This window comes from Meleagris gallopavo, chromosome 20 (assembly GCF_905368555.1).
Source record: "Meleagris gallopavo chromosome 20, MGAL_WU_HG_1.1, whole genome shotgun sequence".
In the NCBI taxonomy this organism is placed as follows: domain Eukaryota; kingdom Metazoa; phylum Chordata; class Aves; order Galliformes; family Phasianidae; genus Meleagris; species Meleagris gallopavo.
In genome coordinates, this window is record NC_139423.1 from 7,168,812 (window position 1) to 7,189,487 (window position 20,676).

General features: G+C 45.4%; 1 protein-coding gene across 5 annotated transcripts in view; it reads left to right on the forward strand.

Annotated features, from left to right (window-relative positions):
- Positions 1 to 20,442, forward strand: part of RGS9 (regulator of G protein signaling 9) — a 29,767-nt gene extending 9,325 nt beyond the window's left edge. The window contains exons 5-17 of one of the 5 annotated variants that reach the window (XM_085240153.1): positions 619 to 670; positions 1,690 to 1,748; positions 2,140 to 2,216; positions 3,784 to 3,865; positions 4,458 to 4,529; positions 10,323 to 10,352; positions 11,043 to 11,104; positions 13,035 to 13,148; positions 13,979 to 14,136; positions 14,592 to 14,679; positions 15,172 to 15,310; positions 15,913 to 15,998; positions 17,810 to 20,442. In XM_085240153.1, coding sequence (XP_085096279.1) covers positions 619 to 670; positions 1,690 to 1,748; positions 2,140 to 2,216; positions 3,784 to 3,865; positions 4,458 to 4,529; positions 10,323 to 10,352; positions 11,043 to 11,104; positions 13,035 to 13,148; positions 13,979 to 14,136; positions 14,592 to 14,679; positions 15,172 to 15,310; positions 15,913 to 15,998; positions 17,810 to 17,981 — 1,191 coding nt within the window. In that variant the 3' untranslated portion in view covers positions 17,982 to 20,442. Of the gene's footprint in view, positions 1 to 618; positions 671 to 1,689; positions 1,749 to 2,139; positions 2,217 to 3,783; positions 3,866 to 4,457; positions 4,530 to 10,322; positions 10,353 to 11,042; positions 11,105 to 13,034; positions 13,149 to 13,978; positions 14,137 to 14,591; positions 14,680 to 15,171; positions 15,311 to 15,909; positions 15,999 to 17,809 lie in introns of those variants that run through there. The other 4 variants (XM_085240154.1, XM_085240155.1, XM_085240156.1 and 1 more) reach the window with 4 other exon arrangements.
- The last annotated feature ends 234 nt before the right edge of the window (positions 20,443 to 20,676 follow it).

Here is a 20,676-nt window from a genome sequence, read left to right on the forward strand (position 1 = left end):
GCTTGATGCTGGTTCACCCAGTCAGATGTCATTTCTGTGTATCAGAGCACAGATTACAGTCAAACTATGATGCTCCCTTTAATTTAAAGTTGCTGCTCCAGCTCAACTTAAAAATAGCTGTGAGTTCTTCCAAATATGTTTCCTTCCAGGTTTATCATAGCAAATGGAATGGAATACATGGTTAATTGTAGAATGATCTGGGGAGAATGAATAACAGATACACAAAAACCCACAGTGATAATGAGATTTTTTTTTTCAAGGTTCTCAGTTGGAGAGTTTCTGCTGCAATGGCAAATTAGGATACTCTGATTAGTACTTTGTATGAGAGAGTACTAATGAGCCAAATCGTGCTCCAGCATCTCAGTCTAAATGTTCATGCGGCAGGGAAAGGTTGGACACACTGATTGTAGAGCAGAAGTGGATTTGAAATTGCAGTCTGATGACTTAAATTCTCATGCTGTAGCTGGCCTGCATCACTGTGCATGCTGAGCTAAGGAGCTGAGGTTCTGGGTATGGCAGAGAAAAGCTGTTCTCTGCTTCCAGTATGGGCAGTGCTGTGTGCCACTTGGCATGAGTTCACGGCTGCTCTGCACTAACAAAAGGCTTGTTCTCCTGCAGACCCCGTATTTCTGGCCCGCACAGAGCTGGCCTGCTGATGACACCGATTATGGTAAGTGATAGCTTTGTATTTAGGAGAGGTAATTCTGGTACAAGTTTGTGTAGGCAGTCCTGCATTGTGCTTGCTCTTCATCTTTTCTTGCTGCGTTTCTGCATGGTATGACCAGCCCTTGTGTTCATATTATCTTGTGAATGACTGTGGGTAATGCTGAACTGAGGGAATGCTCCGGATGTATGCACCTCGTGTGCCTTTGATGTAAGGGCTTATCCTCCTCTTACGTTCCAACCAGAGACATAGGACTGGAAAGTGTCTAAAATACTCTGCTGGGTTGGGAAGACTTTAAACACAAGGTTAGGTTTCCCTGAGAAGTTAAGTATATTCCTGGATCTGAGCCCAAAACTGTCTTCTGTAGGTTTGGATCAAACCCTGCATTCAGAGATGATTCTTTCTTTACATAATGCACACTGACTGCCAATACCTCTTAACACCTCTTCCCTTCACTCTTGCTGTCATTGTAATGTCTTTTATCATAGGGCTGGTCATGAAACTTGGGCTGATCAGCTTAATTTCTCCTTTAGGCTGTGCAGTTCGCAGATGGGTTTGTTTATACCAAGGTTGTCCTCTGTGGTTTTTATCTACATTATGCTGTAGATCTGAAAAAGAGCACATTCTACACTGGAATGTTTTTAATAGAAGTTGAAACAGAACATTGGCCTGCTTTTGGAAAACGTGGAGGACGAGCTCTAACAACCTCAATATCTTAAAGATTTGGCTCAACATACTTTGGCCCATGAAATCCTGGCCGAGTTCCCAAAGGAGGAGCAGCTGCTGGTGGAAGGCATACAGCACCAGTTGTGCATGGCTGCTCCCACCATACAATGGTTTGTGTGGCACTGATGGCAAAACACAAAGTTTGTTTCTCTTCAGTGAGCTTTTGTGAGCCTGGAGCTCGTGCTCAGAAGGATACTGTCATGAAGATTCCTGTATTTGCAGTGTAGGCAATTTATTAACTATTCTTGGAGTTGTTTGCCTAAGTACAACTGACTGCTTATTTGTTTCTCTCTCCACAGCAATTTACCTAGCAAAGAAGAACATTAAGAGGAAAGGGATTTTAGAAGAATATGAAAAGGTGAGGAGGTTCTGTACTTGTTCCATGCCAAACTCCTTATTTGCTAGAGCTTAAGCCCTCTGTTGCTATGAATGAAGCGTAGCAAAAAGTCACCTCTTTTCAATGAGGTGTTACTCCAGTGGTATCAAAAGCCAAAACTGTGGAAGTGAAAAATTGGCTGGTGCAGAAAAATACTCTGAAGTCAATGATAATTTTAGCAGGAGTAATTGCTCTCCTTGCTGTGGTATTTTTAAACTGTTGCAATTCATATAATTACATTCAGAACAATCCAGATTTCTTGGCTCAGTTAGCAGCCTGGCCTAGCTGAGCTATGGAGAGTCAAGAAAACCCTAGCATGGGAGTGCCTTGTCCAGAATATTCACACTAACTGCTTTTTTTATTTTTATTCCAGGAACATTACAACATGCTCAATAAAAAAATAAACTACAAGTGGGATTTTGTTGTTATGCAGGCCAAAGAGCAGTATAAGTGAGTTGACTTGCGTTCTGTTATTTGCATCAGAGGGGTGGGTATGAGAAAGCAGAGCTTCACTGTCCTGCTACACAGTTAAATTACAGTTTAAAGCATAAGCTGCAGTTTTAAAATAACTTGCAAGTACCCCTTGAAATTGTGAGACAAACCTGCCTTTCATATCAGGTTGCAGGTTTTTCCATTTAACGTGGGAACTTTGTTCAGTTCGCACTTCACATGTGAAGGATTGCAACTGTTTTCAAATGAGTGGACATCGGCTTGCAAAGTCTCACTCTCTCCTTCTGCATCTGTATTTCTCTCCCTGCCTGTCCTTTGACCACCAGTAATGTGAAACAGTGGTTTGTCAGAGTGAGAGCAAGGGTGGGGGTGGGTAACTCAAGGGCATGCCTCTTTGTGAGTGGCTTTTGCTACAGGAGGCTTAGGTTTTGCACCTGATGAGACTGAAGTTTCCCTGCAGAAGCTGAGGTCTGATGCTGCAGCATGCAAGCACTCATGAGCTATAGCTTCTTTTAGCTCAGGCATCAGAGATGGCCCTGTGTCATTATGGGTCAGCCCGCTGGACTTAGGAGATGTTACTGGTCTGGTTTGATTATTGTTTACCCAAGTCTCACAGCAGAACTTTAGTCCTGAATCAAGAAGTGGTAAGTGTTCCCAGCAGAGACTTCTGGAGAAAACTGAAGTGCTTTCTTAGGTACCCAGACAAATGGCTTGATGTGGGGAGCTGAATCCCTTAAATTCCCATGAAAATCAGTGAATTGGGATGGGGTTACTCCTTTGAAGATAAGATAGTTCCTACTTCTCTGGATTCCTTCTACTTTTTTTCACCTTCCGTTTCAACAAGCACCACCTCTACTGTTCAACAGCCATTTCGGTCCTCACTGGGATGGTAGCCAAGTTGTCAGAATACAGCTCATCTGATAACTGTCTCATTAAGCACAAGACTGTTGTTCTTGTAAATTGAGGTCAGACTCAGGATTAGAGGTACCAAATGCAGTTTTAAAGATGGGTACTGAGGCAGTATCTGAAGAAGCAGATTAAATGCTTCTGGGCTGTTTAAGGATGCTGCAGATGGTGGTGCAGGCAGCCAGCACCCACTAAGCCACTGCTTATGGCCACAGCAGATGGCCTGTTGGGAATGCTCCTGTGTCCATGCTCAGAGCTGATGTGTACCCAGGACATGTCTGGGAGAAAAATTACACCAGGCAGCAAGACTGACTGCAAGTAGTGGGTTGTTACCATGAGACTCTCTGAAAGGGCTGTCCGTCTACTCAAAAGAGGATGTGTCTGCTCCCAGCTGAGCTCAGGAAGAAGATGATTTCTCAAAAGCTAAAAGCAGGGAGGAGTAGCAGCAGTCACATGTGACCATGTGAACTGTGTGATCTGCAGCCCAGAATTAGCTGGGATAAGATGTGGTCAGGAGCCTGCATGAGAGCATTGGGCAGGCAGACTGGAACCCAATGGGGCGGGGAGGCTGGGGATGTGTCCCCTTTGTCATCCTACTGGTTTTTGAAGAAGAAATCATGATTTCTTCCTGTAGAGTGAAATCCTGTTCTTGGCTTTGCAGGGCAGGAAAGGAGCGGAAGAAGGCGGACAGGTACGCTCTGGATTGCCAGGAGAGAGCCTACTGGCTTGTGAACAGAACTCCTGTAAGTTGCAGATGATAGTGTGTGGCTTTTGTGTCTTAGCAGGGCCCTTCCTTAGAGCCGCTGGGATAAGTCCCTGCCCTACTGGGGATCAGCTGTGGGCACTTGAGAAGGGTGAAAAGTGGCCACGGGGTTGGAGAATCAATGGACTCGGTGACAGTCCTGGAAAAGAGGCTTGAAGGGATGTTGTACGTACAGACAGAGGGAACATCCCACAGCTCTCCCAACCGCAACCAGACTGGGGTGCAAAACAAAGCCCTGCATCCACACCACCTTCACTGAGATGGTTTCCAAAGCTGCGGGGGAGGGAGGTTCAGCTGCAGCACCCATGCGGAGAGGGGTGCGTTCCCAGGGAGGGTGTCATGCATGGCAATGCCAGGCCAAGCTGTGCTGCTCACAGCCTGACTGTGGGCTGTGCTGAGCTGTGCTCCCTGCCCTCCAGTCAAAAGCATTCATCTCGTGCACTGGGTGAGGTCACAGTGGAGAGCAATGAGTGACAGCCCTCAGGCTTTGGGAATCTCCTCTCGTGTTAGTATGTCCAGCAGACTTTGAAACAAATGAGTGGCAAAGTTTTGATGTTTCCTGTTCATAACAGCCCGGCATGCTGGATGTCCTAGAATATGGAATAGACCGTGTAACAGATCCCAATGAAGATAAGGTAAACCAGGTGAGGAAGCATTTCTTCACATCTGTTGAATCTGTTTGGGAGGATCCAGGCAGTGTTGCTGGCACTGTGGTGTTTTTGGAGAATGCAGGCAGAGCAAATCAGCTCAGCCATGACAGCCAAGCAGGCCAGAAGCTGAAGCTGTGTCATTGTCCACAGGGTGTGGAGCCCTCAAAATAGCTTTGGCAGCTTCTTTTGGCTTTGTCAAAAAAGTACTTTGTCAACTTTCTTGCCACATCAGTTAGTCAGAGTGTACAGCTACAGGAGATGCTTTCTCTGCTGGTGAAGCTGAATGAAGGAATCTTCAACCTGCAAATGCTTGTAGCTGCCTTCTTATTAGTGCTCAGCATGGGCTTGAGGAGTAAGAAGAATCAGAGGATAGATCCAGTTTTAAAATATGTAATAACAGAATACTTCCAGGAAGGTAATATGTGGTGAGGCAAAGTTGGTGTGATGGACAGAGGCACAGAATGTTCTCTAAGAATGCATACTGTGGTGCTAGACCATAAACAGAATTAATGAACTGAGACTGTGGAGGCTGTAACTGGGTGGGACTGGTTTAGAGTTCACAGTAAGATGAAAGCAGTGGATGAGGAGCTGAAGCCTGTCTTCTCTTCCATCAGTCCTTTAAAGGGAGCCTGCATTTGTGCACTTAATGGTTTTCATTTGAAAGTGCAGGCAAAGTGTGCCTCAGCAATTAAATGCAAATGTTACTGCGATCGCACTCACTGTATTCCCACAACTTCTCATTTTTATAACAGCCTTTAAACATCTCAACAGCCAGAGGCAGGATAATTGCTTTGGCCAACTCTGTTCTGTTACCATAGATACTGAAAATGAGCAAAATGTAGGTTTGGGGTTTTTTTGTTTTTTGTTTTTCGTGCCATAACTAGTGGCTGCTGAGAGCAGGAGAGGAGGAAAGAGGGGGGGAAAAAAGGAGTAAGCCAACATCTCGCCCACAGTTTTACAGCTGACACGGAAGGAAATTTTCAGTTTGCAAACAGTCTGAAAGCCTGTAGCTATCTGCCAGCTGTTTGGTAACAGCTGAGGGATCTCAGTTCAGCTCACACCCTGGGCACAGGTGGAACCGACAGTTCCCCATCTCGTAAGGGACTGGGGGTTACTGGGGCCTGAGCCAAAGGACACCAACTTCGGGGTGATTCACTGCCTTTCTGCTTTAAACTGATCTCTGAGCTGCCTGTCCTCTCTGCAGCCTGAGCTGGAGAGGAAAAGTCGTTCTTGCTGCTCTTTTTGGTTTTGAAAGAGCAATTGGCAGTACATGAAGCAGCCAAAGGCTGACATCCATCCGTGTTGGACTTGCAGCTTTTTTTTTTTTTTTTTTTCATCAAGCAGAAAAGCACCTGTGGCTCAACAGCCTTTGTTGAGCTGGAAGGATGGCCCAAGGTCTGTGAGTGCAGAGCTGGGCTGAGCTTTGTTGGACATGCCTTACCCCTGCTAAAGGCAGCATGGGTTATATTGATGTTTTCTGTGAGCCCAGCCCCTCTGGTTCTGACAAAGGTGAAAGAATGGAAGCAGAAAATAAGTGCATGCATCCAGCACCCATTTATTTGATTTGTGACTCTGTTCCCTCTCAGTCTAGTTTGGCAATACTGGCCAATTAGTTTACTTTTATCTTGACAGCTGAGTAATTCAGCTGATAATTCATTTCTGACACCAGAATGACTTCTTTGAAGCTGATATTGGCTCACACATCTCTTTTTTCAGTTGCCTCAGACCCTTTGGTGGGCAGCTCCCTCTCTAATTGATAGATAAACAGGTGCTCAGCCAAACAGTTGCACAATTTTGAAGGGGACTTTTATCACTGACCCGTGGCATGCTGCTACAATGAGCTAGGAGCTCTAGTTGGACGGGGAGTAAGGCAGCAGTAGCTGTCCGTTGATCAGCTAATTAAGGGCTGCTTTAGCCTTTTGTTACCCAGGTCTCAGGCTCGTGATCAAGCATCGCTGCTTAGTGAGTTACCAAGCAACTGCAGAGCCCACCGCATCCTCTGCTGTTACTGCTTCTGCATTCTTCTGTGAGCAGAAAGCCTTTCTAAATGGTGCTTAGGTTGGCCAGAATCACCGTGCTAGATCTGGGGACTTCTGAATGAAATACTCTGTGTTGCATGCAGCAAATGAGCTACATGCAACAGTTCGTTGCAGTCCTTTCGTTGCAGGACTTCAATTTTTTTTTTTTAAGCCTCTGTCAGTTTGGCTGCCTGATAAACACACGACTTCCGCTGCAACCCTCACTGTTTTTGAAACAACAGGATCAGAAGCAAATAAACAAGATAGAGGAAACCCAGCTATTTGAAGGAAACCAGACATCTGGACATTTTAAAAAGCTGATTTCCAGCTGTGGGGGTGGAAAGACGAACGCAGCGGAGATGCATGCTTAGATGGTTTTGTATTAGATGCAGACAGAATTGGCCTCTGGAGTGCACTCTCATGGTGTTTATCTGTATGGTGGATGGAGGGCACTACCAGCATTCAGGAGAGGCAAACTGCAAGGCACTTTTGCAGTGGCCAGGTCTAAAAATGAACTCTGGATAACTATGGTCTGTGCTTGTTCTTTGCTCCAAGCTCTGTCTGGGCGTACGCACAAAAGCTGTTGTCCAGCTGTTCCTGGCCTCTGTAGACACTGGATAGTGGCCAGACAGGCAAAAACACAGTCACCATAGTCTCTGCAGTGTGGTCAGAAAGGCCCACACTGGGAGCAGATGAAGTCTATCCAGTTGGAAAAAAAGCAGGAGAAATCCCAGCTTTTGTAGGAGCTCTTGGCTTCAGCCACGTGGATCGGCTCTGGGCTCAGAGCCTGGGCTGCTCCCAGCTCTGCCTCAACGGCTGCTTTGAGCAAGGGGTGACAAGGCCATAGTGGGGTTGAGGTGCTGCTGTGCCTCTCAGGGAGGAGCACGTGTAGCACTCAACCTGAGACAGAATGAGGTTTATCACTAATTGCCATTTTGATTTGAAGCCTGAAGGGCTGCAGAGCTTATCCACAGTAATTGCAATAAGTCACTCGTTAAGAGCATTGCAAAATTAATCTCATTATAAGAAATGACTCTTTTGTTCCAAATGTTATTTCCAGTCAAATGATGGAGGATGGATGGGTGCTGTGGTGTGCTTTGGCATTGCTGTCAGTAGCTGGAGATCAGGATGGGGAAAACCAGTGGAGACCACTGGCAGTGTTCAAAAGGACTCAGAATATCCAGGGTTTCTTGTAGCAGCAGTAAAGCTATAAACACTGGTGATAGGAGAAAAGATTGGATATTTGGGAGGAAGGGAAATGAAATGATGTGCAGCTCTGGGATGAAACAGCTGAGATCCTTCCCAGTTACAGAGCTGGAAAGGCCTGAGCACAGCCAGCACCTGTAGCCCTCAGTGGGGTGGGCTGATGGATACTATGCTCAGTGCTGGGCTGGTTTGATTCCTTTCCAGTTCAGTGTTGGCCTTCTTGTGCCATAGCCCCCTTTCTGTGCAATCCCTTCCCCACCTCGGGGTACCCCACCAAAGCCCCCAAATTTCCCAGGACCTGTGCAGAGAGCTGACCTACCTGCTCATGCTGTGACAGGTGGGATCCTTAGAGTAGGATGCACTTTCAAAATAATTTGTTTGCAGGTGTGGCATAGGCTTTATTTTGTTTTTTTTTTATTTACATACACAACTTCTCTGCAGTAATGACAATTTAATTTATTTTTTTACTCCATGTAACATTTAACTTACTGAGTTCTTCTTCTCTTTCCCAGCAGCTGTTTGTCTTGTGTGTGTGTGGTATGCTGCCTGCCTCGCTAAGATCCCTCTAGAAGACTAATACAGCTTTACCATGTGAGCTCCCTTCAAGCTGTTCTGCCAGCATCCACCTTCTCTTCACCCCACTGCACTGCACCAGGTCAAGGAACCCATCTGACAAAACAGAAGAAGACATCAGAGGCCTTTTAAAATCATCTAGGAATTTTAACCTGTTGATTTTCCTTAAGTAAAAGCCCTGGCCACTCTTTAGTTTCATCAAATGGAACAGTTCAGCTGGCACATTGTAAATCTAATGGGGCCTGATTTGTATCTCAGGTTCCCTAAAGAGATAGTGAACTCCTATTGTGCAGGAATTAGGTAGCCTGAAACAGAATCAAAGTTTTCTGATGTGGGCATTTCTAGGTCAGTAAATGAAGCTAGATTCTCTGTCACCTGCAAGCAGGTGACTTTTTTTTTGCCTTCCAATTCTACAGTGTATATGGAACAGTATTAACTTTGTAAAAAAAAAAAAAAAAAAAGAGGGGAAGCAGTGATGCCTACATGAAAGTTTGCCATCAGGGGTATGGCCAAGAGCCAGGGAGGGTGAAAAGCTGATACTCAGTTTTTATCTTCAAATTATTCATAAGATGTCCCAGGAACCTTTGCATCAGCAAGGGAAGCTGCACAACTGCACAACACTGTGGCCAATGATCCTATTGTCCAGCAGCTTTGTACTCCTGCTGTCATGTCAACCCTCAACCCCTCACATCCAGTTCCTTGTATGCAGTCAGCAGGGCATCTCTGCTGGTGCAACTAGTGTTTGCTGTCCTGCTTGTCCCAGCTGAGATTATACATCACTCAGAGTTGGTCATGGTATTTCCAGTAACAAAAGCTTCCTCCCATTGCAATGCCAACACAGTCAGGATTCCTGTTAGTACTACACCGGCCAGGCTAGGTTTGTGTTAGGATCAGAGGGGATGGCTCTGAGGTAGTGCTGTACAGATTGGCTGATCTGCTTCTACTTCTGAGATGGTGAGTGTGCCCTCTTAAAAACAACCAGGTTACAACAAAATGTACACATTTTTCTTCCAATTATAGAACAATTTCTTCCTTCTGAGTAGGGCTGCTGATCATGGTTAAAATGCAAAATCAGATCTGTATCAGTGCCTCTCCAAAAGCAGCCCTGGGAGAGTATCCTGCCTTCCCCAGAATAAGGGCACAGGGGCAGCGCTCTGCAGGTTCTTTGGTGAGAAGAGAGAAGCAGGCTGTGCTTGTGTTGTTTGGCAGCAGATGTTCTATTCCTCATGGCTGACAGACACTGTGCTTCCACAAGGCACTCTGCAGGCCACTGTCTGCTGCAGGGTTAATTAGATAGGATAATTCTGGTCTGCAGATTATCTGTGTGGCTCTTGTTAGCCAGAACAGGAAATGCAGAACTGAAAGCTTGCAAAAGCCTTTAAAGGCTTGCTGGGAGCATCTCTGATTTAGCCTGTCTTTTTCTTTCCTTCTTCAAGTTTACTTCACACAAAGTAACTGTGCTTCAAAGAAAGATGTGTGCATAAACACCCTGCAGTTAATTTCTTGCCTTCAATTGCTTGCTCATTTGTGGATGACATGTAACGTAGTCTGAGTTACTCAAATCACAATGTAAGCACCCTTTGCACAGCAGATACACCTTCTGAGGCTTTTAATTGTGGTGTTTATATTTTGCAATGTGTTGGTTCCTGTCTCCTTTACCTAATATTGAATGATCTAATCTGTGTCTCGTAAATGAATCTATTTTAGCTCCATTAGAATGCCCCTTTAATTGAAGGCATACAGGCAGGCTGTGATGGAAGAAGCAGTGCTAACAGTAAATACAGCTAATGGAACAATTTACAGTGTGTGGATGCTCTTAGCTTTGATGCTACCCTGATTAGCTGAGCTGCTGTGTTTGATTTTACTTGTAATGAGAATTAATTGGAGAGCACTGCACGACAGCAGCAGCGCAATGATGTTTTCATGTCTCAAAGAGGATGAGTGAAAGCACCCGCCCCAATTTCTTTATTTTTGTGTCTTTATTTTACAGAAAAAAACAATGGATGTCTATAGGAGAGAGGTAACTGGTCATTCCTTGATTACTACTTGTCCAACGTGTATGTATTACTTTTATCACTGTTACTTGAGAGATCAGAGCCCCCTTTGCAGGGGATAGTCTGCGTTAAGAACGCTTTTGGCTGGCAGAGTCTCTGCCCCACAGAGCTTTTGGTCAGTGTGTTTTCAGAACATTTCCTCCCGCTGCAGCAGGCAGGCAGCAGCTCTCATAGTGATGTGAGGAAACACTGAAGGCTTAGCGAGGTCAGACACCGGGGCTAAAATCCAACAGATCAAAATTAGTGGTGGGGAGATCACAGGAGATGCATCCAATGGCGCCAGTGTAGAGACAGCCAAGGATCAATGATAATTACATGCTAAATCATCCAGGGCATTTCGAGGTGCCAAGAACGGTAGCTACTGTGCAGTTCTTTTATAGCATGGAGGGTGTTTTTTCATTACTTTCACACTGAAAAATGCTCGGCTGGTATTTTCAGTGAGCTCAGTGAAAATAGCCATTTTTCCCTGACAGTTTAGGGATGTTGTGATTCCTTGGACATCCAATAAACTGCTGGGAGGAGGAGCTCTTAGTTGTAGTTACTGCAGGTACTGCCCCTCTCCTGCCTGGGAGAGGGCATGTCTGATGTTCAGATAGAGGTGGCCTTGTCTGCATATCTCATTTCTCCTAACCATGGGCATGTCTGATCCCTTTCAGATTATGTACTATCAGCAGGCCATCATGAAATCCAGAGTGAAATCTTCTGTCTCCCTTGGAGGGTAAGTCCCAATTTCCATCTGTCCACACATTAATTAGCCTTTGGTGCTCATCTCTTAGAGAGATGATGAAGCTGTCTGTTCTTGCAGCTGGTGACTCAGTCTGGGGAATGGCTACAGTGGCCACATGGCCTGTTGTTTGTATGTTGGTGGCTGGGCTGTGTGCTCCTGTGCTAGAAGGCACAAAGCAGAGGAGGTAGCAGAGTCCTCATCTTCAGGGAAACTAAGCAGTTAAGGGAGGCTTTGCTATAAACGTCTGCAGAGCAGTGTCAGCCTCTCAGTCAAGATTCCCTTTGAAATCAAGAGATATTCAGGCTGGCTGAGGCTGGGCTGTGGCTGTTGGATCTAGCACGGCTCTGCAGTTTGGAAGTTTCTCACCTGGAGTCACGTGTTGGCAGCTCCCACACCACCAGTCCGTGTTGCATACGAGTTATTGCCATCCAGCAGTTCCTCTCAAATCCAAGATAAACGTGGAGCTTGGGCCTGTTCCCTCGTAGAAAGACAGTCATGGATGAATGAAATAGGCTGGAAGATCTAGGAAGTTGTACTGTCTTCTGATAACCACAGCTTGTAAGGCACAAGCAGTTTTGCTCCTTTGTCTGTCATATACGCCCCGGTCACGTAAAACTCTCCGTGCCTCAATTATCTGAACTGTGAGATGGAGCTGGGGACACCTGTCTATCTTCCAGGAATTTGGGGTACTTAAAATAAAGTTACACATTAGTACTAGTCATATAAAGGATTATGGCCAATACTTGGAGCAAAAAGCACTTGGGAAAGTTGGATCTCCATCTTCAGCTGTGGGATTGGCTCCAAATCAAATTATTGTTGACGAGGATAAGATCAGTAACTAGATAGTATGCATGCATCAGAGCACCACACTGATTTAGGAGGAGCTGCAAAGCATTAATCATTAAAAGAACAGAATGATGTTACCTGAGTTGACAGGTTTAGATTTGCAGCTTAATTAGAATGTATGGACTGGAGAGAATTATGTAGGTGCTGAATGCCTTGGCATTTCCAGTGAAAAGATAGGATCAAGCACTTCTGTGCCAAACCTGTGCTATACTTTGTGCAGAAACATTGTATAATCACGGGATCTATGCCAGGGTGCCTGTTAGCAACAGGCCCTTGGACAGTGCACTCCCTGCTTTGAGCACATAAAAGCAGTTTTGCCCAGAGGGAATTTTAAACAGAGAAACCAGATAATTTTTTTTCAAGAATGAAAAAGGGAGGAGAGAATTAAAATTCCAGGACATTAGTGAAATTGGTTGTAATTACAAGTCTCACCAACTTAGAAGGTAGAAGTGTTTGTCTGGTTCCTGCTAAGATAGGGAGATTTTTGCATTGTGCTGAGCCCTCACCCTCATGTGTATGGGAATGGGCTTTATAGTATGTCAGTGGAGAGAGAAGAAGTCAGGATGTGCCTTGAGCACTGCCATATCTCTTCCAGAGCTTGCTGGGATCTCTTAAACCTTGTAGGGAGGCTGCAGAGGATCCAGTCTGAGCAAATGCAGTGCTTGCTTTCCTTTTCTCTGCAATGTGTGGCACAAAACAGCATGGGGGCAGGTTTTTCTCTATCTGACCTATTGGCTGCAGAAGACAGCTGTCTTTTGGGGGCTTTAGTCCCACTTCCTTGAAGTGAAGAGGCAAAAGGAGGGTAATGAAGGAGCCTTGGATTTCCCAGAAGTTGACCTGACAAAATCAGTGCTTTGAAAGATGCTTGGGAAATTTCTGTTTGTGAAGCACAAAAGATTAACTGTGTTACTGAATCAGTTTTTGTAGTTAGGCAGGGGCCACATTCCATATCTCCATGGTAAGGCAGCTGCTCTGAGCATAGCCACAGTCTGTACAGCCATTCATTTGGTTGTAATGGGTCTGACTGCAATTCTGTTGCAAGTTATGATTTTGATTTTGTTGAATTTACTTGCAGGCTTGTGAAGTACTCTGAGCAGTTTCTCTCCAATGATCCTATCCTGTCTGGATGTCTCCCTAGCAACCCCTGGATAACAGATGACCCTGATTTCTGGGATCTCAATGCAAAGCTGTACGTAGTTTTTTTGCCAGCTTGTGGTTTACAGTGACCTTTATGCTGATAGAAATCAGAAAGGGGAACTGCTGATCTAATCATGATATCCAGTCTATGATCATGAGCAGGGCAACAATTCTCCTTCTGACATGGCTGAAGTGTCTGTGGGAAATACTTCATGCTGAACCTTCCTTAACACCACGGAAATTCCTAAAATGTTGAGAAGCTGCTCAATTGTCCTAATCCTCCCTTGAATTACTTCAGTTTTACTAGCACAACAGTACAACATGACTAGTTATGCTCAGGTACAGCACTTGATTTAGGATTAGCCTTGCTAATATAGCCCCTGCCAATGGTGTAGCAATTCAGAGTTCAACTATTTGGCTTCTTAGTAGGGAGTTTGAACTGGGGATGTGTAATGATGGTCCATCCCTTCTCTGAGGTCTCCCTTGGTTCCTATTCAGATAGCATTTGCTAATTCTGTATTAGCAACTCTGGGATTGAAGCATACAGCATATTACTGATTCTCATTTGAGACCAGCAATCCTGTTATAGTGATAATATCCCATTAAGGCAGCCCCAGAAGATACCTTCACAGAATGGAAGCTTTGAGCAACAATGATATCCTCCTCCAGGATGGGACTGAGTCAGACCTCCAGCAAAGCTGGGCCAGCATTGTGAGAGCAGAATAAGTCCAACATAAATCCTCATCCCATGTGTACCAAGTTGTTTAATTACTGCTTCCTTAGCAGGCTGACTTGAGGAGCTCATTACAGCATTCTGGAAAACAGAAAGCACTAAGTCTCCTGACATTCCAACATTTTGGTTTTAATTAATCTCCCATTTAGATGCATGAAACTGGCAGTACTGTTTGTATTCAACCTTTGCAGAGTGGAAATCCCCACCAGGATGCGTGTGGAGCGATGGGCTTTTAATTTCAGCGAGCTGATACGGGACCCAAAAGGTCGGCAGAACTTCCAGCTCTTCCTGAAGAAGGAGTTCAGCGGTGCGTCCCTTGTCTCTCTTTCCCTGGGGCACACAGCAGGGTGCTGCTCGGCTGAGCCGGGGCACCAGGAGGAATCCGTGCCTTTGCAATAGATGCCGTGAGCTGTACCAGGGATACAGCCATGAAGCGGAGCGGCTGTGCAGCCAGTGCGTGCAATGCCACCTAGTGGCACCGGACACACAGTACAGCTGCACGGGGTGCTCGTGTGAGGGGGCTGTTCCCAGACAAGCTGCAGCTGGTTGAATTCGGATGCTCCTGCAGGTTTGTGACTGAGCAGAGGGCAGTGGGAAGCTGTTTCCTCCTTCAGTCTTCGGGAGATTTTTAGGGTGACTGTAAGAATTAGAGAGATTCTGAATTGGGACGGTGTTGTATTGAATCGAACAAATTCAGTTGAGGAGTTAATAAATGGGATTTCCTTGGTCTCACTCTGTACTCAACGAATCCTTCTTGTGCAGGAGAGAACCTGAGTTTCTGGGAAGCCTGTGAGGATCTCAAATATGGAGACCAGTCCAAGGTCAAAGAAAAAGCAGAAGAAATTTACAAGTGAGTGTGATGACTTTACATTCTTACACTCTCTACGTGAGTCTCGTATTCTCCCTGACATGTTGTCGTTCCCCTGGTGATTTATTCCTGAAGCTTCGCCCTCAGTGAGGGCAATGGAGCTTGTGAAGATGAAAGCTTAAATATCATTGCATGGCTGCTTTTCCTCTCTGCTCTCCAGTATAATGTTTAAGAGAAATCTTAGCTTGTAGTTGAAATACCAGAATAGCAAATGTCTTGGGCTTGCCACAAGGTCTGTGGAGAGACCCTTTTTTGCTTCCAGAGGGCTAAAATTTGGTTTATATTGTGTGTTACATTGCAAGAGGAAGTGGCTGAATGTCACAGCTCACTTTGCTGGAGAGAAGATTAATTGCTCGAGATCAGTTACAGCAAATTGTAGTGGGAAGTTGAAGGGACTTTTCCTTTCATCCATAGACGGAGGAATCTCGGGGAATTCACTTGTTAATGACGCTGTTGATCCACCTCTCCTCCTAGGCTCTTCCTCGCTCCAGGAGCTAGGCGCTGGATTAACATCGATGGCACAACAATGGGCATCACGGTGAAAGGCCTCAAGCACCCTCATCGCTATGTTTTAGATGCTGCTCAGACCCACATTTACATGCTGATGAAAAAGGTTTGTTATTTGTTCCAAGCCTCAGGGGGATTCCAGGTCTCGGGGCCTTTCCGTGTCTTTGGCTGTTACCAGCTGTCACTGTCGAGTGGCCTCTGTTTGAAAATCCCTCAGATTTGCTGACTTAAGCAAGCACTGGGTCAGCTCTTTGTATTTTGCTGCTGTTTTTTTCCCCAAGGTGGCCGAGGTTAGGTGTCTGCTAGAAGTCTTTCTTCCTAAATACTCCCTTGGTGAAATTGCACTCAGCAAGGAGGAGTGCTGTTGGCCAAATCAGCAGCTAATGCAAATGGACAATGAAAGAAAAAGTTGATTTTAAGCCAGTTGCTGAAATGTTTGGCTTCTGAAACATGAGTTCTTCACCCTGCAGTGATTGTGGGACCCCTGGATAGTACCTGGGAAGCTTTAGTAGGAGATGAAAATTCTTGGGAATTTTACAAGATGAAAGGGTATTGGTTTAAATACCTACATTTGCCTGAAAATGCAAAGTCACTTGGGCTGCTGGGTGAGGCTATCCAGTTCCCAGCCTCCTTGGCTCCCAAGCAGATATATTTGGTGTTGATTTTAATAAGCCCATAACTACCAGCTTCCCTTTTTTCTCCTAGTAGGACTCCTATGGCCGCTATTTAAAGTCTCCAGTATACAAGGAAATGCTGGCCAAGGCTGTTGTGCCACAAGAAACTGTCAAAAAAAGGCAAGTGAAACTAAACACAGTTGTGAGCTTTGCTTTTCTTATAGCAAGGGTTGAAAAAGCCTGAGTTACAGCAAAATTACTATAATTTAGATATTTGCTTAATTAAATACATTTTTTTCACGAAGAAGATGCCTTTCTTTGAAATTCATTATGCTGTTTATTTGTGAGCCCTTTGGAAATGCCTCATATGCAATCAGAATCTGCTTGATGATAACTCAGCTGCCTTGCCTGTTGGGTCTTTTCAGAAATGCTGTGATTGTTGCATTAATCACGGAATTTTTCTTGGAAGGAGAGAGCACTGTGTACTGGGCATGAGAACTCTCAGCCATGAAACACTGGGTGCCAGAGGAGATGCAGAGCTGTTGCAGGATCCTCCATGGATTCTGCTCTGCTCTGCCTGAACAAAGCTGGTTACACCCTACACAGTGGAGGTGAGAGGCATCTTACCTGTGGGTGATACAAGGTAGACAGCCTGAGAAGGAGAAGGCTTGAAATGGCTTTTTCCTGACCAAGGTGGGAGTTGCACAGCAAATGTAGGCAATTTGAACTGCAATAGCTTCTTAAAACAAAATGTCAAAGCCAGACTGGGTGCTGTGCTCTTCTCTCTGTTCCTCTTCCACTCATCAGCCTGGCAAACAAAAAGAGGAATAATGGACTTTCACACTATTGTTTCTTCTAAAGCCCAAGTCAGTGAAAAAAAACCCACAAAAACAAACCAACAAACCTTCTTGTTTGGGGCTGGGTTAGTTTTTCCCTGAGCCACATGAAGTCACTGGCAGGTGCTGGATTACCCCTGGTGATTACCATCATATCTTTCAGGGCCTGTTCTGGATACACAACACAGACAGCATCTTGTATAAACTAGAGAGCTAGTACCCCAGAAGTGGTTTAACATTTGTTTTCACTGCTGCTGGTCACGATTCTGCTGAAGCAGATAGCAGGTGTCTTTTTGGGAACCACCTGTACTGGTCTCAATTCGATGGCCGTTGTTTGGACTCATGCTGAAAGTTAGTTATTTTCATAGAATCACAGAACTGTAGGGGTTGGAAGGGACCTCTAGAAATCAAATCCAACCTCCTTGCTTAAGCATTAGGGAACTTCCTGTGCTCCAGTTTCTGCCTGTTGCCCCTCTCTATTGCCAGGTGCCACCATCGAATGGACTCCCACACTTTAGATACTTACATAGCTCTGAGATCACCTCTCAGCCTTTCCTTCTCCAGGCTGCAGAGTCCGAAGTCTCTCAGCTTTTCCTTGTAGGGGATATGCTCCAGGCCCTTTCAAATGCTTAAAACAAGAAGAGTAATGTTCTAGATATCTCCTGGCTTTGGTGTCTCTCACTAACACCAGGAACAAAGCTGCCTTTACTCTTTTAGTAGTTCTGCAGCTGGTATATAACAGAATCACTAAGCCCTGTTTTAAACCACTTAATCTGTGTTTGCACTTCCCTGTTGTTGTGAGTGTGACAGCATCATGTATGCTTCTTTATCTACGCTTGCCCTCCTCATTAAATGATCTCATGGAATACTCACTGGCTTCTTTCTGGGAGAGATTTTAAGAGACAAAAGTGTTTAAGAGGAAAGTCAGCCAAAATACTAAGGTACACCTCTGTATTTAATGTATGAGGTGCCTTTCTTTTGCCTAGTCAGGTAGCAGCAGGCACTGCGACAAGTGCCTTTCTCCCCATGCATAGCCTCGGGGATTGAGCCCACCAGCAGGTTTTCTGATTGATGACTCTGCTCTATCTGAAGTCATCCAGCTATGCAGAGTTTCTACCTCTCAGTAACATTCTGTTTCTTTCTCTTTCTGCTCAGTTCCAATTTCCCGTTTGGACGCCGTCATCTCCGCTCCAGCCCCAGCCCCATCATCCTAAGGCAGCAGGAGGAAGAAGCCAAAGCCAAAGAAGCTGCTGCTACCGTGGACATCACGCAGGTCATGAGCAAGCTGGATCGGAGGAGCCAGCTCAAGCAGGAACCTCCTAAGTAGGCTCTGAGCCCTGCAGGGCACAGTGCAGGGAAAAGACAAGCTGAGGCCGGTGTTGAGCTTCGTCTCCCTTTCCTGAAGGTGTCAGTGCTGCTTTAGGTTTCCCAGACCAGCTCTGCCAGCAGCCTGCTTCCTGCATGTTGCCATGGCTTCTGCAGCAGCAGATGTCACTTCCCAGGCACATCAGGCATGGGAATGCTCCTGGAGCCAGGCTGCTGGCTGTGCTGGATTCACAGCATGGGGCCAGAAATCCCTCTGTGCACACCATGACAGGGGATGTCTTCTTGCTGCCCCAAGCCCCAGGAGACTGGGCAGCCTGTGTGCCTCTCCCTGTCTTCTGCTCCTGCAGCAGCTGGGATGGCACAAGGGAGAGTGAAGCTGTGCTGTCTCAGTCATTTGGGTTCATACTCACCTTCTTTGGAGCAGCAGTTGAGGACTCTCCAGGGAGCAGAGCAGGCACCATACCTCAGAACGTGTCCATGCTGATGTCCATCCTCTCAGCAGGATGTGCACCCTCCTGTGTTGTGCATCCACTGAGAGGAGTGGTCACATAAATTCTCCATCTGCTCTAAGGCACTTCAAGTATCCTGCACCTCCAAATCAGTGCAAAGGAGCTGCAGGCAGAAGAGTGGGATAGGCTTCTTATGAGAACAGTACAAGGAGCATTTCTGAAGGTTTGGGTGTCCCTTTGAATTTTAATGACAATCCCAAGTCCCCCTGGTACACTGGAGATCAGTGGAAAGCTCTGCTCTCTCTCCATTACCCTGCACACAATGAGCTAGGTGTGCAGGCTTAGAGCTGTCTCTCACAGGAGCTTGCAAGAGTGCTTGAGAGATGCTGCTATATCTTTGTGTTTCTTTTATCAAGTCCTTTCTGCCTCTTGTCTTGTCTTTTTCCTGCTATTCTATTTTCTGTAAAATAAAAAATAAAAAAATAACAGGAGGTAGTTCCAGTTGTCACTGGTTTGTAGCCCAGAGGCAAAGAAGAGCCAGGGCAGAGGAGTTAAGAGCTGATTTCAAGTTTAAGTAGTGATTTTTGGTTTTTTGTTTTTTTCCATCTCTACTGTCTCTTTTGCTCCTTAGAATAGTAAATCTGAACAACTATGTTAGCACTAAGGAGCTTGGGGAGATTCCAGACTTTTCTGGGAAACCCCAGCCTGTCTGGACTAGGCTGATGATTATCAGAACTGGGAAGATTCCTGCAAAGCTCAGTAAAGGCAGTGGGGTGGGGGTGGGGAGGCAGAAAATCTTGTTTGTTAGAAGCTAGGGAAAGCAGAGGAACTGGATGGGAAGAACTGAAGTACAGGAAACTTCTTAACTCCTCTTGGTATTGTTAATCCATTTTTACAACAGGAATGAAATTGCAGAAAAACAAAGGTAGAGAAACCTGGGTGTGAGTGGGAGCTCTTAGGTGCATATAGACCAACTTCTCACTGGGAGGGAGATAGCCAGGCTTTAGGCCCAGCCAGCTTTGAACAGAATTCTTGCTTCCCCTGTGCACGGTATCAGGTGCAGAATCAGGGCTACATGGTCTGATTTGGTCCTTGCAGAACCAGCTTCCTTCGCTTTGCAGCTGAGCTATGGGAGATTTTCATGACCTTGTTAACCTAATGGTGATATAATGTTTTTAGAGGAATTGAAATCAAGTTATGAGTCTTTTGCTCTGGCCTGCTTGCTAAATCTCTGCTCATGTTCCCAAAGGAATCAATGGTAAATTTTGCAGTACCATAAGGGGGACCAGACTCAGATGTAAATGCTTAAAACCACAAGACTTGTTTACATGAGGTACTGAGCACCATCAGCTTACCTTGACAAGAGAGCACTGAAGAGCTTGGCAGGGTTGGTTTAAAGCTGTTTGGATGCGATGAGCGCTACACTTTTCAGAGCTTGTGTAACATGGAGCACTGAACGTGTTGGGATTGCCAGTAGTAGTAACGTATGGAAGATCAAGTCAGGATATAAATAATAAATAACAAATCCGTGTGTTCCAGTCAGTCCCTCTGATTCTACTTCTGTTTTGTTTGTAGCTGTGCTTTTTATGTTACCTTTATCCATTCCTTTCTATGATTTTATTTTTTTAACATCTCAGCTTTACCTTGCTGTCCCACTGGCAAGAGTTAATGCTGCCGGTGGCTTAATGCTGTTCTGGAGTCCCCATGCTTGTGAAACTCCAGTCCCACGCTTGCAGGCAGAAGCTGGCTCTGTTCTGCTATTAGGCTGAGTAAGCTGGTATGACGCAGTGTGCCATTCCTTGGTCCCTTTCTGCTCAGTCCCTAAAGAGGAAGGTTGTGTGGTATAAAGTGTGACCATGGTACAAACTGAACTTCACTTTGTCAGCCAAGAAATTGTTTCCATTGGAAATCAGAGCAGTAGGTTGTTTGTTTCTTGGCCATCGCTTTCATGTATTCATCTGTCTAATAAAAATAAATGTAGAAAATGAAAAAAAAAAAAAAACAAAACTGTTCATCCTTCTCTGTCATGTCTCTGTGTTCATCCTTCACTGCCATCTCTTTGCCATGCATGCGTTTTCTGTATGTACTTTTGCTCTCAGTGCTTCTGTCTGAAGCCTTGAGCTGCATTTCATCCTGCTGGCAGCGAGGCCTTGGTAGCTGGGTGGGGGACCCTGGTTTGCAGCATGTGCTCTGTGGATTAATCTCTCCTATTCATCCCAAGGGCTTTGGTAACTGAGTCTGAGCCGT